Here is a 16,317-nt window from a genome sequence, read left to right on the forward strand (position 1 = left end):
CACACCATGCCATTTTTCAGTAAACTCATAAATAAATTTGAGAATGTTGGAGTCGATTAATGTAGCTCAGCTGCCTTCACATTTACAGGCAAAAGAGGGAAGAATACAATGCATAAATCATACTCCCTCCATTCCACAATGTAGTGCTTCCTCTATCCCCGTGCTTCAACTTTGACCGTAAATTTAACTACCAAGACCGATTGCGGCGGGAGCAAAAATTATATCAGTGAATTCGTATTTGAAAGAAGTTTCCAATTATATAATTTTTTCTCCCGCCGCAGTTGGTCTCGTTGATTAAATTTATGGTCAAAGTTGAACCTCAGGAAGCGCGGTCGCACTATATTTTGAAAGGGAGAGAGTACCTACTAATGGCAGCAATAATCTACTCCCTCCGTTCCAAAATAGATGACCCAACTTTGTACTAAGGTTAGTACAAAGTTGGATCATCTATTTTGGAACGGAGGGAGTAGTATTCAGTGGCAACCTTTGGGAGCCTGACATACGGAGTACATGGTATACTGCTGCTGCTACAGACTAGTATAAATTAAGCAGAATCATTCATTAGCCACTTAATCTGTCATCCATCACACTAATCATCAGCAAACTCTCCAATGATGGTATGGCCTAGTATCAATCAAACTAAACAATAATCCAGGTGCTTATTAGTAGTAATCAGGCAGGCACACGCACTAGTAAGCAATCATGGTCACTGGATCATCGATCAGTGGAGCGTGGCGACGTAGGCGTCGGCGAGCATCTTGCCGAGCCGGACCTGCGCCGCGGTGGTGAGGTGCGTGAAGTCGTTGGCGACGGGGAGGCCCATGGCGTCCACGTACCTGAGGTTGGGCGCCCGCACCGCCCGCTGCGCCTTCCGCACCAGATCCACGAACTTGCCCTGCCCCGTCGCGATCCCGACCTGCACCAAAACATCATGGAGTGAGCGGTGGCGCATTCATTTGGCAGATCAATGGAGTTGCACTGGCCGGAGCATCGAACCTGGATGACGAGGAGGTTTGGAATGCCGAGGTCCCGCCGGACATCCCGGATCAGAGCCTCCATCCGCCCCGTGTAGGCCAGCGCGTCCTCGCGCCGGATGGTGTCGGTCTCGCCCTGGAACCAGAGCATGGCCGCGATCCTGCCCTTGCCATTGGCCCCGGCGACGGCGGCGCGGGCGCGGGTGAGCATGCGGTCGTAGAGGTGGGAGCCGCGGGACCAGTTGGCGATGGGGGTGCCGCCCTGCGCGCAGGGGACGAGGCCCACGACGGCGCCCTTGGGGCACGCCGGGGCGCGGAGCAGCGCGTGCGCGAACGGCATGCCCGGGCCGACCCCCAGCACGTTGCCCACGTCGATGCCGGAGTGCAGCGGCTCCCGGGCCTCCTCCCAGCGCAGGGCGGGGGAGAGGCGGAGCGTGCGCGGCGAGGGGGCGCACTCCCGCGGCACCACGCCGTCCCAGCGGTTGTTGAGGGTGGCACCGCCCCGGCCGCCCATGTTGGACTGGCCCGCCAGGATGAACACCAGCGTCGGCGTCCTCCCAGCTCCGGCGCCCACGGCCGTGGCCGCGAGCAGGGCGAGCAGCAGCAGGATGGACGGCATTGCCGGCGCCGCAGCTGGTTGCATCTCACGGAGACGGAGCTAGTTGCTCGCACTCACTGGTGACGGAGTGGCAGTGATGATGGCGCCGTTGGAGAGGATATTGGTGTACGATATGGTGGTAATAAATACGGCGCGTCGGGTTTGTTGGAGGAAAAGTTATGTGGATGCGGTGCGGTGGACGTACTAGGACAACAGTGAAAAGAGTGAGTGAGTGACGGTGGTGGGCATGGCGTGCAGGTGCACCCCTTTTTGGTTTGTTGTCTGACGGTGCATGTGTTGTGCGCCTGTCACGCGCGCGTCAAATGAGCTGTCGGAATTTGGATGTTTACTCTGGTGCAGTGTTGGTGCACAAGACGCGTACGTACTGGAGCAGCAGTGAGTGTTCGAGGGAGGAAGCGAAGCAGTGAGTGTTGGAGGGAGCAGCAGTGAGTGTTGGAGGGAGGAATTCGACCTAGCGGGCGCTGATTTTGGCGCTCCAATGCGCGGGAAAGGTTCGCGCGCGCGCCGCGGCCGGTGCTCCCTCCACACTCTGTCGGCCGCCCACTCTCGCCGCCTCTGTGCCATCATGTCGATCCGCCGCCTGGGCGCTTCGGATTTTTGCGGAGTCCGCGAGCCCGCTCCGGCGCCTTCTCCGCCGACAACTGGTTTCGCGAGAAACGTCTCATCCTTGCCACCTTCGACACCGCAGAGGAGGCGGCCCGCGCGCTCGACGCGGCGGCGTGGCACCTCCTAAGGCCTCGTCGGGATATGAATTTTCCCAACGTGTCGAGCCAGCGGGCGCAGGATCTGGCGCCTCTCCCGCGGCTTTTCACCGACGAGGATCGTCGTGTCCACCGGAGGCGGCAGCGTCGCCTCGCCATCGTAGGGAAGGACGTGGAAGCCTTGGTGGTGTGGCACGGAGGCTTCCCGCAGGACATCGTCGACGAGCGCCAGGTCTACAAGCAATTGAGATCGGAGAGGGACGCGAGGAGGAGGGAGCGAGCCGCCTATCGGGAGGACAAGTGTTCGCGAAAGCAGGCAACTCAATTGAAACTGAAGCTACGAAAAACGGCGGGTTGGGACTTTGAAGACGAGGCGTATGCTGACGCCTACATTCAGACATCGGAGGAGGACATTACCGAGTCAGAGTCAGAAATCGACGAGTAGTGGTCTTTTCTTTTTATCTATGTACGCTAGAATTATCTATGTATCCATTTTTATCTGAAAAAATGGTCGGCGACGTAGTAGGCGGGCGAAGGTGTGAATCCAATATGCCACCGATCAGCGGACCCGGTGAAGAAAGAGGGCGAGCGCGCGCGTCCGTCTTTTGTCCGCGTCGATGCAAATCAGACTCAAAAATAGGTCGGGAATGGGTCGGCAGGCGGACGAAAACGGACGCGCGTCCATTTGTTCGGCGCATTTGCCCGGTTTTTTTGTCCGCGTCGACCCAAACAAACGGCCGCGGACGAAATGGATCGCCCCATTGGAGTTGCTCTAACAGCGAGGCATTGGTGATTGGGCAATCTAAACAAAAATCGAGTACTTTCATTTATTTATTTCACCTTGAAAATCAAATTTGCTCCCCAAACTTTGCCCAAACCCACTGCCTCACTAGATCTTCTTTTGAGCACCTACTCCACGTTCAATAGACGCGGAGCTCCTAGTCGGCGCCTTATGCCCTAGCCAGGAGTTCTGGCGCCCACTAGCGTATAGCAATAGGCCGGCCCATTACCTACTAGCGATGCAGCCTCTCTCCTGGCCACATTTGGTTCCTCGGTCAACTGTTGACTTCAAAAAACATAATTTTCAAAGAAAATCCTCAAAAAAATCAAAGTTAATCCTGGATTTAAAAAATGTTCATTTTTTTTAAAATATAACAAACTGCAAAAAAGTTCACAAATTTGAAAAAAAATCACAAATCTGAGAAAAGTTCACGCATTTAAGAAAAACAAAAAAGAACAAGAACAACAAAAAAGAAACTGACCATTGAACTGAGAAAAACCGGTTTTGGAAGCTTCCCAAAACCGGGGGCTTCCCGAACTGAAGAGAATAAAAGGAAAAAATAAGTTAGCGGGCACAAACGGTCGAGATGTCCTACAGTAGTTACCGCGGTATACTCTAAACAAAGAGGTCTCGTGTTTGAATCCGTCGCGAGCACCCTTTTTATGAAGTTTAACAGAAACGAAGAAACGTAAATGGACAAGCCCAACATCGAGGGAGCGGGGGTGCGCCCTGTACCATTATGCCTATTACGGGCCGCCTCCCTAGAGCACACACTAATCGTTGTTGTGTCTAATAGAGATACTGCACGAACATTGGAAGCATTCCAGCCTATTTCACTGCAGAATTGCCCAGTTATATCAATTGGAAAAAAAAATATCAATTGAAAAATCTCTCACAAACAAAAACCCTACATAGGCATGAGGCCCACCATGGCGTCCTTGGGGCATGCGGAGCAGCGTAAGTGTGAACAGTAGCTTAATGGAATCCCGAGCAAAGTGTTCAATGGAATCCAACTCGTGGAAAAGGTTTGGCTTGTGCAGTTAAACGCAAAGAGCTTAATGGAATCTAGCTCTTGAAAAAGGTTTGGTAGAGTTACTCCATGAGTACAACAATTCTTATCCTGTAGGTCAAAATGGTTGGTTGAGTGAGGCTTGGACTAGGATGGCAAAAATATTCCATACAAAAGTTCACAAAGATTCAAGTTTAAGAAAAGCAGAAAGAGATGAAGAGAGAGTAAATGCTTCTCAAGAAAACCCGGAAACAAATTGGTGCTAGTTTTAACTTCCACACATAGCTGATTGAAGCCGACTCATTTCTTCGGAACAATATGATCACCATAACTTCTATTTTACCTAATTTCATCTTTCCAACTTGTAATTTGCATTCCAAGTTTACCATAATGCATGTTCACCATAAGTTATATTCAATGTTATCATAATGCATGTTCGAGTATTCATTTTCTTATATCATCCTCATGACTAAAAAATAGTATTCATTTTTTTATATTCATCCTCATGACTAAAAATTAGGAATTTTTTAACCATACTGTTTTCTCCATTTGTTTTGATAAGTTACCTTTTGATAATAAGTTCAACGATAATGTATCGTTGCCAAAATGTATATTAATTATTTGTTAATTTAAGTAAATTTTGCAGATCAGTTGGACATCTGAGCAGCTCTCGGTAAAAAAGACAAATTCAGGGTCTATAAAAAAGTTTAATGTTCATGCACTGTTTTAATCCGATTTGTCTTTTGTGGTGGGTGCTACTCAGATGTTCAAATGACCTGAAAATTGGAACGAATCTCATGCAATAAATCTTCTACCATGCAAAATTATTTTGGATTTTTAATTTATTTTGAATTTTTTATGTTTTTTTAACTAGATGCAGATAAGTCTGGGCACTGAAACGCTGCACTCACAAAGTTCATAAAATTTGAGGTAAATGTCTTTTTTAAAAAGTTGTTTTCAAGAGGGAACAATGTCCATGTGCTTGGATCTTGATCGGAGCCCGGAGCTGCATCGATCAGCACGCCTGAATTAAATAGCAGCAGTATCCCACTCCGGTTGACTCCGGTCCGAAAGCGGGTCCACCAACCAGCGACACCGACCGCACCGCTTATTCAAACCCCTCCGTCCGCTTCCCCACTCCGCCCGAAGGAACGTTGCCCCCGACCGACCGCAGTCCGCGACCAAGATGCTCCCTTTCCTCTGCCTCCTCGCCGCCTCCGCCGCCGCGCTGCGGCACCACCACGCGGCCGCCGACGTGCCCCCGTCCAACAAGCTCATCTTCATCCTCGCCGGCCAGTCCAACATGGCCGGCCGCGGCGGGGTGACCGGCACGCACTGGGACGGCGTGGTGCCGCCGGACTGCGCGCCCTCGGCCTCCGTCCTCCGCCTCTCCCCCTCGCTGCGCTGGGAGCAGGCCAGGGAGCCGCTGCACCAGGGCATCGACGGCAACCGCACCTGCGGGGTCGGCCCCGGGATGTCCTTCGCCAACGCCGTGCTCCGCTCCGGCGGCGCGCGCGGCGCCGCCGTCGCCCTCGTGCCCTGCGCCGTCGGCGGCACGCGGATGGCCGAGTGGGGGAAAGGGTCGGAGCTGTACGCGGACATGGTGCGGCGCGCCCGGGTCGCCGTGGAGACCGGGGGGCGGATCGGGGCCGTGCTGTGGTACCAGGGCGAGAGCGACACCGTGCGCTGGGCCGACGCCAGCGAGTACGCGCGCCGGATGGGCGCCCTCGTCCGCGACCTCCGCCAGGACCTCGCCATGCCCCACCTCCTGCTCATCCAGGTCCGTCCACCGCCATCTCGATCCATTATGTTGCTTCATTCATTCTTCTTGATTTACTCATTTAATATTCTAGATCTGTATCATCTGCATGATCTGGAGGTCGAATGGTTCGTTGTGTCAGTGGAGGGACTGTAAAGCTAGCAGCTTTACTTGTCACTTGGGCATGGTTGGTGGTGATCTTCCTTTCCATGAGAAGCAAAGAACATTCCACTCCTTTTTTTGTTAGTGGGCGTACACGTAGAGCAGAGTTGGTAGTAGTCGTTGGCCTAACATTCATTTGCGTAGACAGAGGACATAGTACAGCTGAAGCCACACTATATGTGCACCTGGTCCTAGCGAAGAGACTGGAGTAGTAATACGCCATGGGTACTAGCTACTGGGCATGTTTGTCAAAGAATTAGACAAACCTAGTGAAGTCCTGTTTTGGTTGCAGCTGCATCTCCCAAATTGGGTACCCGAGGTTAGCCGAGTATCTCAAATGCAGAGCAGCAACGTTTATACATGGAACCATCTAAATTTGGAGCATCATCTATTGTCTCCACTCCAGCAATTAGATGTAGATGCATACAGAAAATACTAGCTTTGGGCAGCAGTGGTGTCTATGCGCTCATTTCTCATAGATTTTATCGATCTTTTGACGATTCAGGTTGGGCTGGCATCAGGGCTTGGGCAGTACACCGAAGTCGTAAGGGAAGCTCAGAAGGGCTTAAAACTTCGGAACGTGAGGTTTGTCGACGCGATGGGGTTGCCGTTCCAAGACGGCCATCTGCATCTGAACACCCAGGCTCAGGTCCAGCTGGGACATATGCTGGCTCAGTCCTATTTAACTTATGGTACATTCAAACACTAGTTCTCCCTGTACCTCCAAAGAGATCCATTATTTTTTTGTTCTCTACTTTAGTTAATTTCCTCTCTGAACTCTTGGTTGAGCACATTGGATTGGGTATAAACATGCCAATGTAATTCAGTACAAGTTCTCCATGATCAATGAGTACGGAGAACCTCCGGAATCTTGCAGCTTCATAATGGAAGCTGCTCCCTTTTTGCCTATTACGTTTGAGAATCATAGCAATTCTAGTGATTGTGCATTGTAAGCATAAGAAGAAAAATCATCTAGCACACAGAGTGGTACTGAATTTGAGATAATGCATCGATAAAATTCAGTAGACCATGAATAATGATGTCCAGTGCATACTTAAAACCAATCAAACCATCAGAACAAATAACGTGTGACTGAATCTGTTACAAAACTTGGAAGCTTTTTTAGTATTATTTGGATTTATTGAGCTCGTGTTTCATTGAGAGGCATTCTTTAGAGCTGTGTAGAAAAATACAGAATAAGCTTTGGCATAGTAACGTTCCCAATACTGGTACCAAACAATGCAAATTCCAGCCCTATATACTCAATTTGCAATGGCTGTGCAATGCTGAGATGTTGACCAACTATGCAACCGACCCGAGTACTATCAACGTCTGTAATGTGATGACCAGGCAGGTGTAAGTGTTACAATTGAGGTTTGAGGAGTGCCTGGTGATACTGGTAATGCTTCTCACCTTGATCATCCAAGTGTGGATTCAGAAAACACAAGGTGTGGACTCATCTATTGGAGATGAAGTGACCTCATTCATTGATAAAACACATGACATTGGCATGATGGCGACTCTTAGTTATACTGGTGTTTTAATTTGATAGCGACTTACGAAGATTATAATTCTCTAGTCAGTTCAAATAGCATCATATTTATTCCTCTCTTGTTTCCCTTTTTCTGGGGTGCTAGGGCATGCACATCCTCTTCGAACACCCACACCATGGTGGCTGCAACTTACTACCTTGGCTTGTTGCTTCATTGTTCTTTGGAGGGAGCCATACACATCTGTGCTTATATAATCAAACAAACAGAGGAGGTTGAAGAAGAAAGCTACTGGGCTCTGCACATAACCATATACCAATACATAGGCAATGCGATGCCGATACATAGAAGATTCATTCTTTCAGGTGTATATATACACACACATTCAGAAGAAAAGAAACACTCATAGAGATCATATATACAGTAGAAGATTTTACGACACATTTTGGTTTCTCCTCTGGTAAACCTGGCTAACTCTAGTGTATGTATGCAAGCAAAGTCAGCATAGATGGAAAAATGATCTGATTTATTGAGCTTGTGTATTTTCTGGTAATCTTAGTCATTGATAAGAACACTTGAGGACGTACATGCTCATGACAACAATTCTTAGTTATAGTACCAGTATCTGATTTGATGGGGAAATAAGTCAAAATAAGAGTGAGTATGATAGTATAAATTATTTTTCTGGTCAGTTCAAATAGAAGCATGTTTGCTCCTCTCCGGTACCATAAACCCATCATATACCTTCCTCAAAACAGCCATCATACCTACCTATCATGACATTTCCATAGTCATTCTGAGATATATTGTCATGCAACTTCCATCATCATCATATACATGACTTGAGCATTCATTGTCATATTGCTTTGCATGATCGTAAGATAGCTAGCATGATGTTTTCATGGCTTGTCCGTTTTTTGATGTCACTGCTACGCTAGATCATTGCACATCCCGGTACACCGCCGGAGGCATTCATATAGAGTCGTATCTTTGTTCTAGTATCGAGTTGTAAGTAAATAAAAGTGTGATGATCATCATTATTAGAGCATTGCCTCAGTGAGGAAAGGATGATGGAGACTATGATTACCCCACAAGTCGGGATGAGACTCCGAACTTTAAAAATAAATAAAAGAGGCCAAAGAAACCCAAATAAAAAAAAGAGGCCAAAGAAGCCCACCAAAAAAACACAACAACAAAAACAACAAAATGAGAGAAAAAGAGAGAAGAGGCAATGTTACTATCCTTTTACCATACTTGTGCTTCAGAGTAGCACCATGTTCTTCATATAAAGAGACTCTTGAGTTATCACTTTCATATACTAGTGAGAATTTTCATTATAGAACTTGGCTTGTATATTTCGATGATGGGCTTCCTCAAACGCCCGAGGTCTTCATGAGCAAGCAAATTGGATGCACACCCACTTAGTTTTCAGTCTGAGCTTTCATACACTTATAGCTCTTAGTGCATCCGTTGCATGGCAATCCCTACTCACTCACATTGATATCTATTGATGGGCATCTCCATAGCCCGTTGATACGCCTAGTTGATGTGAGATTATCTTCTCCTTTTTGTCTTTTCCACAACCACCATTCTATTCCACCTATAGTGCTATGTTCATGGCTCACGCTCATGTATTGCGTGAAAGTTGAAAAGATTTGGGAACGTCAAAAGTATGAAACAATTGCTTGGCTTGTCATCGGGGTTGTGCATGATGTGAGTATTTTGTGTGGTGAAGATGGAGCATAGCCAGACTATATGATTTTATAGGGATAACTTTCTTTGGCCATGTTATTTTGAAAAGACATGATTGCTTTATTAGTAGGCTTGAAGTATTATTGTTTTTATGTCAAATGATAGACTATTGCTTTGAATCACTCGTATTTTAATATTCATGCCATGATTAGATATGTGATTAAGATTATGCTAGGTAGCATTCCACATCAAAAATTATCTTTTTTATCATTTACCTACTCGAGGACGAGCAGGAATTAAGCTTGGGGATCCTGATACGTCTCCGTCGTATCTATAATTTTGATTGTTTCATGCCAATATTCTACAACTTTCATATAATTTTGGCAACCTTTTATACTATTTTTGGGGACTAACATATTTATCCAGTGCCCAGTGCCAGTTCCTGTTTGTTGCATGTTTTATGTTTCGCAGAAACCTCATATCAAATGGAATTCAAACGGGATAAAAACGGACGGAGAATATTTTTGGAGTATTTGGAGAATATGGGAAGAAAATCAACGTGAGATGGTGCCCGAGGGAGGCACGAGGCAGGGGGGGCGCGCCCCTGACCCTCGTGGGCCCCTCGTAAGGTGGTTGTTGCTATTCTTTTGCCGCAAGAAAGCTATTTTTCAGAAAAAAATCTCGGCGGAGGTTTCAGTCCAATCAAAGTTACAGATCTCCATATATATATATACGAAACGGAGAAAGGGCAATCAGGGGAACGCAGAAATAGAGAGAGACAGAGAGACAAATCCTATCTCGGAGGGGCTCTCGCCCCTCCCACACCATAGAGACCAAGGACCAGAGGGGAAACCCTTCTCCCATCTAGGGAGGAGGGCAAGGAAGAAGAAGGAGGGGGGGCTCTCTCCCCCTCGCTTCCCGTGGCGCCGGAGTAACACCAGGGGCCATCATCATCACCGCAATCTTCACCAACAACTTCACCGCCATCATCACCAACTCTTCCCCCTCTATGCAGCGGTGTAAACCATCTTTTACCCGCTGTAATCTCTACTTAAACATGGTGCTCAACGCTATATATTATTTCCCAATGATGTATGGCTATCCTATGATGTTTGAGTAGATTCGTTTTGTCCTATGGGTTAATTGATGATCGTGATTGGTTTGAGTTGCATGTTTTATTACTGGTGCTGTCTTATGGTGCTCTCCATGTCGTGCAAGCGTGATAGATTCCCGTTGTAGGGTTTGCAATATGTTCAGGATTTGCTTATGGTGGGTGGCGTGAGTGACAGAAGCACTGACTCGAGTAAGTAGGTTGTTTGCATATGGAATAAAGAGGACTTGATACTTTAATGCTATGGTTGGGTTTTACCTTAATGATCTTTAGTAGTTGCGGATGCTTGCTAGAGTTCCAATCATAAGTGCATATGATCCAAGAAGAGAAAGTATGTTAGCTTATGCCTCTCCCTCAAATAAAATTGCAATAATGATTACCGGTCTAGTTATCAATTGCCTAGGGACAAATAACTTTCTCATAACGAAAAGCTCTTTACTAAAACTAACTTAGTTGTGTCTTTATTTAAACAGCCCCTACTTTTTATTTACATGCTCTTTATTATCTTACAAACCTATCCAAAAACACCTACATAATATACTTCTATTTTCATACTTGTTCTAGATAAAGCGAACGTTAAGCGTGTGTAGAGTTGTATCGGTGGTTGATAGAACTTGAGGGAATATTTGTTCTACCTTTAGCTCCTTGTTGGGTTCGACACTCTTACTTATCGAAAGAGGCTACAATTGATTTCCTATACTTGTGGGTTATCAATCACCAGGGTCATCGCGGCTGATCTTATAGCGCAATGCACCGCATACCAGGCACGCGTTCAAATCCTCGTACTCACCGCGGTAGAGGATGCAGTCATTAGGGCATGCATGTATCTTTTGCACCTCTAACCCTAGAGGGCAGACACCCTTCTTTGCTTCGTACGTACTCTCGGGCAATTCGTTGTCCTTTGGAAGCATATTTTTTATCATTACCGGCAACTTTCCAAATCCCTTGTCAGACACACCATTCTCTGTCTTCCATTGCAGCAATTCCAGTGTGGTGCCCAACTTTTTCTTATCAGCTTCACAATTCGGGTACAATAATTTCTTGTGATCCTCTAACATGCACTGCAACATCTTCTTCCCCTTTTCACTTGCGCATTGCATCGGCAATGGCCCGACCTAGATCATCAGCGGTCTCATCTGATGCCTCTTCTTCAGCTTCTTCCCGCATTGCCGGCTCAGATTCTTCCCCCATTGCCAGCTCAACTTTTCCCCCCATTATTGTATCATTGTATTCAGGGAACCCATGGCCAGGATAGTTGTCGTCGTCCTCTTCTTCTTCATTGTCTTCCATCATAACCCCTCTTTCTTCGTGCTTGGTCCAAACATTATAGTGGGGCATGAAACCGGACTCAAACAGGTGGATGTGAATGGTTCTTGAGGTAGAGTAATTGTGATCATTTTTACAGCCAGCACATGGACAAGGCATAAAACCATCTGCTCGCTTGTTTGCCTCAGCCGCAAGCAGAAAAGTATGCACGCCATTAATGAACTCGGGAGAGCATTGGTCATCGTACATCCATTGTTGGCTCATTCATTACACAACACCGAAAAGATCAAATTAATACAAGTTCATACATATAAAGTTCATACATAAAGTTCATACAACACTTAAATGCAACAAACAAATAACTCTTCAGCTAAATCATTTAAATGCAACAACAAATGCGATCAAGATCGCAACTAAGATAACAATTGGTCCAACAGCATAATGATACCAAGCCTCACTATCAATGGCATATTTTCTAATCTTTCTAATCTTCAAGCGCATTTTCTCCATCTTGATCTTGTGATCATCGACGACATCGGCAACATGCAACTCCCATTCCATCTTCTCCCCCTCAATTATTTTCAATTTTTCTTTCAAATACTCGTTTTCTCTTTCAACTAAATTTAACCTCTCGACAATAGGGTCGGTTGGAATTTCCGGTTCACATACCTCCTAGATAAAAATATCTATGTCAACTTGATGCACATAATTTGTCATAAATACAAAATGCAACAAATAGTTGTAAGAAAAGATAATATACCACATCCGAATCATAACACGGATGAGGGCTGATGGGGACGGATATCAAAACCATGGCACTATGTATAACAAACAACATATGGGTAAGATAATTATACGAGTAACTATATATCTAAATCACACAAACATGAATTTTTTATATAAAAAAGATAAGAATAAGAGGCTCACCACAAGGTGGTTCCGGCGACGGGACGGTGCGGGAGATCGACGGTGGTTACGACGGAGATTGAGAAGGCACTAAGTAAACCACACCTACATATGCAAACTAAGTGTTATTTTGACCTCAAATTGCATATAAATCAAAAACTACCACATATCATTCCTTTCAAATTACTAAAACCCACAAATTAATCACTATATAAACCATTGCGAGAGCTAATCTAGCAATGAGAGATGAAAGGACAAAGTTGCTAACCTTTGTGATCATTTGAATGGATGGGGGCCTTCAAATCTTGACAAAATTTGGGCAAAATGTGTGATGACCTCGAGGGAGAAGGGAAGAACAGAGAGGAGAGGGGAAAGGGGGAAGAACAGAGCACAGGTGGACGAAGGGTTTATATAGGACGACCTTTAGTACTGGTTCGTCGCACGAACGGATACTAAAGGTGCTGGAGGGGCCCCAGACTGACAACATCCTGCCACCATTCTTTTTAGTACCGGCTCGTGGCACGAACCGGTGCTAAAAGTTCGGCACGAACCGGTACTAATGAGAGTGACCCGCCTAACCGTTGAAACCGGCACTAATGGCCACATTAGTGCCGGCTCAAATACAAACCGGTACTAATGATCTGAACATTTGATCCTTTTTCTACTAGTGATACATTTGTAAAATTCATGAACATCTACATGTAGATTTATTTTTAAAATATCTGAAGAATTATTGTGATAGTCATTTGGGACCAATATGTAGGATATCAACTTGTGTTCCATCCGCTGCACGTGACAGTGATACATATAGGTTTTCTTAAATAGACTTAATTCATAGATGAGGCTTCCTTAGTGTCGAGTGGCACCGTCTAGATGCTGCCTAAGTGTGGCCGTAGGTGCCTGCCATCAATATGACGAGTCAAAATCGAAATTAAAATAGCAACTCAGATAAAAATAATATTTTCTCTTCCGTTGCAACGGACGGGCATATTTACTAGTCTTTCCTAAATACACATTGGATATTTATCAATATTCTTAAAAAGCATCTTAACATTTTCCAACTATATGTCAAATTTCTTTAAAATATAAAATAAAATGTTGACCATATTTAAATGGGACAAATAAAATTTTACCCTTAGTGGGTTCCAACCGGTACGTTGCACCTCTAAATTTTGCCTCTCCTTAGGTTTGGGTCGCGCAAATAGCCTTGTATTGAGTCGAAGGTGTTTGAGTGTTATTTTTGACAAAAAATACTCCCGGTAAGTGCCAGATGGGTTAGTCACTTGTGTGAGAACCCCCTAAAAAAATAAAGGAGGAGAGAGAGATTGATTTTGAGAATGACTTTTTTCTTTTATGGTGTGGGTCCACATGTAACTGAGAGAAGGGGTCTATTTATTTCTTTTGTTCCTTTTTCGGGCAGGTCTCACACATAAGTGATATGTCCCATTTGGAGCTTGGTAGGGATATTTTGGTCTAAAATAACAATCAAACACCTTTGAATGAATGGAAGGATGGAAGGATGACAAAAGGTTATTCATATGACCTAAACTGCAATTATAGGGGTAAAACTGAGGAAATGCAGAATTTAGGGGTAAAACTTAAGGGCAGAAACTAACTAAGGGCAAGAATGTATTTGCCCCTTTTCTAAATGATGAACATTTACCCAAAACAGAAATACATGTTGAATATTGTTACAAACATGCTACCGAAATTTCCAAATACACATTGAATATTTTTAAAATACACGGCAAATACCTTTTGAAATAAAATCATTTTTACTACACGGTGAAAATTTATGAAACACACGATCAACTTTTTAAAATACAAGTTGGATTTTTTTTAGATTTAGTAAAAGGGGAAAGAGAGAGGAGCGATTATGTGTGGGACCCTCAACTCAAAGACAAAGGAGAGTACGCACGGGTTTTGTTTTTGTTTTCTAAGGGAGCGAATTTAATCCTCGTTTGATGATTCGACTCGCGTGTTTGATGGTGTCGTCTCTAGGAATTCAGGGCCCCGGTACGAAATTTAAAATGAGGCCCTAAAATGTCTAGAGTATATGTTTTTTATAATATAAATATGAATGAATTAAAACACTTCATAAATTATAGGCTTATCATTCAAGATAATAAAATAAAGACTGAACCCTGAATTATAATCGAGCAACAAGCTTGGCAATCATGATTGTCGATAGATATAGACTGTCATGATTAAAAATGAATAGATTGGATGTTTCCTCGCAAAAAAAAGATATAGATGGTCAGGCTGTGTCGATTGAGTCTTTTTTTTTTTGAGTGAGACTCTCCTTTCGGGGGAGATTGAGGGCAAATCCTATTTGACGCCCGCAGGCGTCAAAAGGACGAGCCTTCGCTGAAGCAACTCGCCACTCTGGCCGGCCCACGTTCGGATTTTCGTTCGCTGCTGTTTTTCCTTGTTTCTGGCGGGTTTTTCTTGTTTTTCTTCTATGGTTTTCTGCTTCCACTTTTTTCACTGTTTTGGCCGGTTTTCAGTTGTTTTGTTCTGTTTTTTTATGTTTTGATTCCTTTTTGTCCTTTAATTTTCTTTTTTTACGTTTCATTTTCTATTTTCTGTTTCTAGCACGAGGTCGGTGGTTTGATCCCACACATGCGTTTTTTTTTCCTATTTTGCGCTCACAGCGAGATGATTGGGCCGGCCCGTGTGCACTTCGCTTCAGCGAAGTCGCAACGATCTGACGCACACGGGCGGCGTATAGGAGCTCTCGAGATTGAGGAGCAGGTCCAGGAGAGACAGGGACTAGTCGGCCAGGCCCAAGTCTGCTAGTTGAGATAAAAAGGCCCAAAACTAAAAATACACTAGACGTCGGCCCAAAACCGGGGGCCCTGTGCGGTCGCACAGCCCGCACAGCCAGTTGGACGGCCTTATTTGAAAAATTAAACTTGGACGGCCTTATTGGTGTGCATGCATGCGCGTGTTAGTAATCCGAATCCGAATCCGTAGGTGCCTGTGCCACGGCGTCGATCTCCGTAACGATCCTGTTGCCGGTTCCATCTGGTTTCGGCTCCCTTCCTGACTCTATATGGTTCTCGGCGAGTAATGTTACACGTACAAACGAGTTACAAGCTTTTATAAAAATGTTAATTTGATTGGTCAATAGATGGCGAGGCGGCCCACCCCCGCTGAAAATCAAGGAGGGCAAGTTTATGATTAGTTAGTAGATGGAAAAAATTCTAGTCAGCGTGTAATTGGTTCTCGGCATAGCGCACACGTACTCTTTTTTCTTTTGCGGGCATAGCGCGCGCACGTACTCTGCCACGTGCCACGGCCAACCTTTCCAGGTGACCGCAGCTTCACCCTCAGGTGCACCTTGGCGTCGCCCAAGCCCGCCGACATTGGCATGATCAGGCGGTGGTACCGGCGGCTCAGAGGCTCCGAGCCAGAGGAGGACGCCGTCCTTCTGCCCGACCCGCACATGACCCCGTTCATGATGCCCATCACGTCGCTCATGGCCTCACCATCCGGTGGTGGTACGCCATCCCTCAGCCTATCCCAGCTAACACAATTGTGCCCACCGCGCCAGCCGCCGAAGCAGAGGAGTCAGTCCTCACTCCACTGCTGAGGGCCATGTATGTCTGAGTTGAGATCACTATTAGTAGTACTAAACGAAAACGGCTGATGTGATGACGAATGGGATAGTTGGGCCACATCTCAACATTTAACAGTCATTGCGTATTGACAACGTTGGATTTGAATCTGCATTTGTTTGTTACCAGTATTGGCAACATTACTTTTGTTCTACATGCCGGCCAACTAGAATTGTTCGCTTAAACTTTGGTGTGATTATTTTATTACCTAAGGTTAATGAGGTTGA

At 45.6% G+C, this 16,317-nt stretch overlaps 2 protein-coding genes across 2 annotated transcripts; one reads left to right on the forward strand and one right to left on the reverse strand.

The window, feature by feature from the left end:
* Positions 1 to 540: 540 nt before the first annotated feature.
* LOC123087486 (probable carbohydrate esterase At4g34215) lies at positions 541 to 1,720 on the reverse strand. The gene is made up of 2 exons (XM_044509502.1): positions 997 to 1,720; positions 541 to 916 (listed from the first exon to the last, which is right to left on the reverse strand). The coding sequence occupies exons 1-2, from the start codon at positions 1,615 to 1,617 to the stop codon at positions 722 to 724; spliced, it is 816 nt and encodes a 271-aa protein (XP_044365437.1). The 5' UTR covers positions 1,618 to 1,720; the 3' UTR covers positions 541 to 721.
* Positions 1,721 to 5,201: 3,481 nt separating this feature from the next.
* LOC123087487 (probable carbohydrate esterase At4g34215) lies at positions 5,202 to 7,938 on the forward strand. Its single transcript, XM_044509503.1, has 3 exons — positions 5,202 to 5,864; positions 6,511 to 6,697; positions 7,643 to 7,938. The coding sequence occupies exons 1-3, from the start codon at positions 5,271 to 5,273 to the stop codon at positions 7,750 to 7,752; spliced, it is 891 nt and encodes a 296-aa protein (XP_044365438.1). The 5' UTR covers positions 5,202 to 5,270; the 3' UTR covers positions 7,753 to 7,938.
* Positions 7,939 to 16,317: the final 8,379 nt, after the last annotated feature.

This window comes from Triticum aestivum, chromosome 4A, assembly GCF_018294505.1.
Source record: "Triticum aestivum cultivar Chinese Spring chromosome 4A, IWGSC CS RefSeq v2.1, whole genome shotgun sequence".
Taxonomy (NCBI): Eukaryota; Viridiplantae; Streptophyta; class Magnoliopsida; order Poales; family Poaceae; genus Triticum; species Triticum aestivum.

Excerpts from the sequence above, each read along its gene's own strand:
- LOC123087487 (XM_044509503.1), top strand. The coding sequence starts at position 5,271 with ATGCTCCCTTTCCTCTGCCTCCTCGCCGCCTCCGCCGCCGCGCTGCGG. Across the intron at positions 5,865-6,510 it reads CCCACCTCCTGCTCATCCAG|GTTGGGCTGGCATCAGGGCT; the intron begins GTCCGTCCACCG and ends TTGACGATTCAG. Across the intron at positions 6,698-7,642 it reads TCAGTCCTATTTAACTTATG|GGCATGCACATCCTCTTCGA; the intron begins GTACATTCAAAC and ends CTGGGGTGCTAG.
- LOC123087486 (XM_044509502.1), bottom strand. The coding sequence starts at position 1,617 with ATGCAACCAGCTGCGGCGCCGGCAATGCCGTCCATCCTGCTGCTGCTC. Across the intron at positions 917-996 it reads CAAACCTCCTCGTCATCCAG|GTCGGGATCGCGACGGGGCA; the intron begins GTTCGATGCTCC and ends GTTTTGGTGCAG.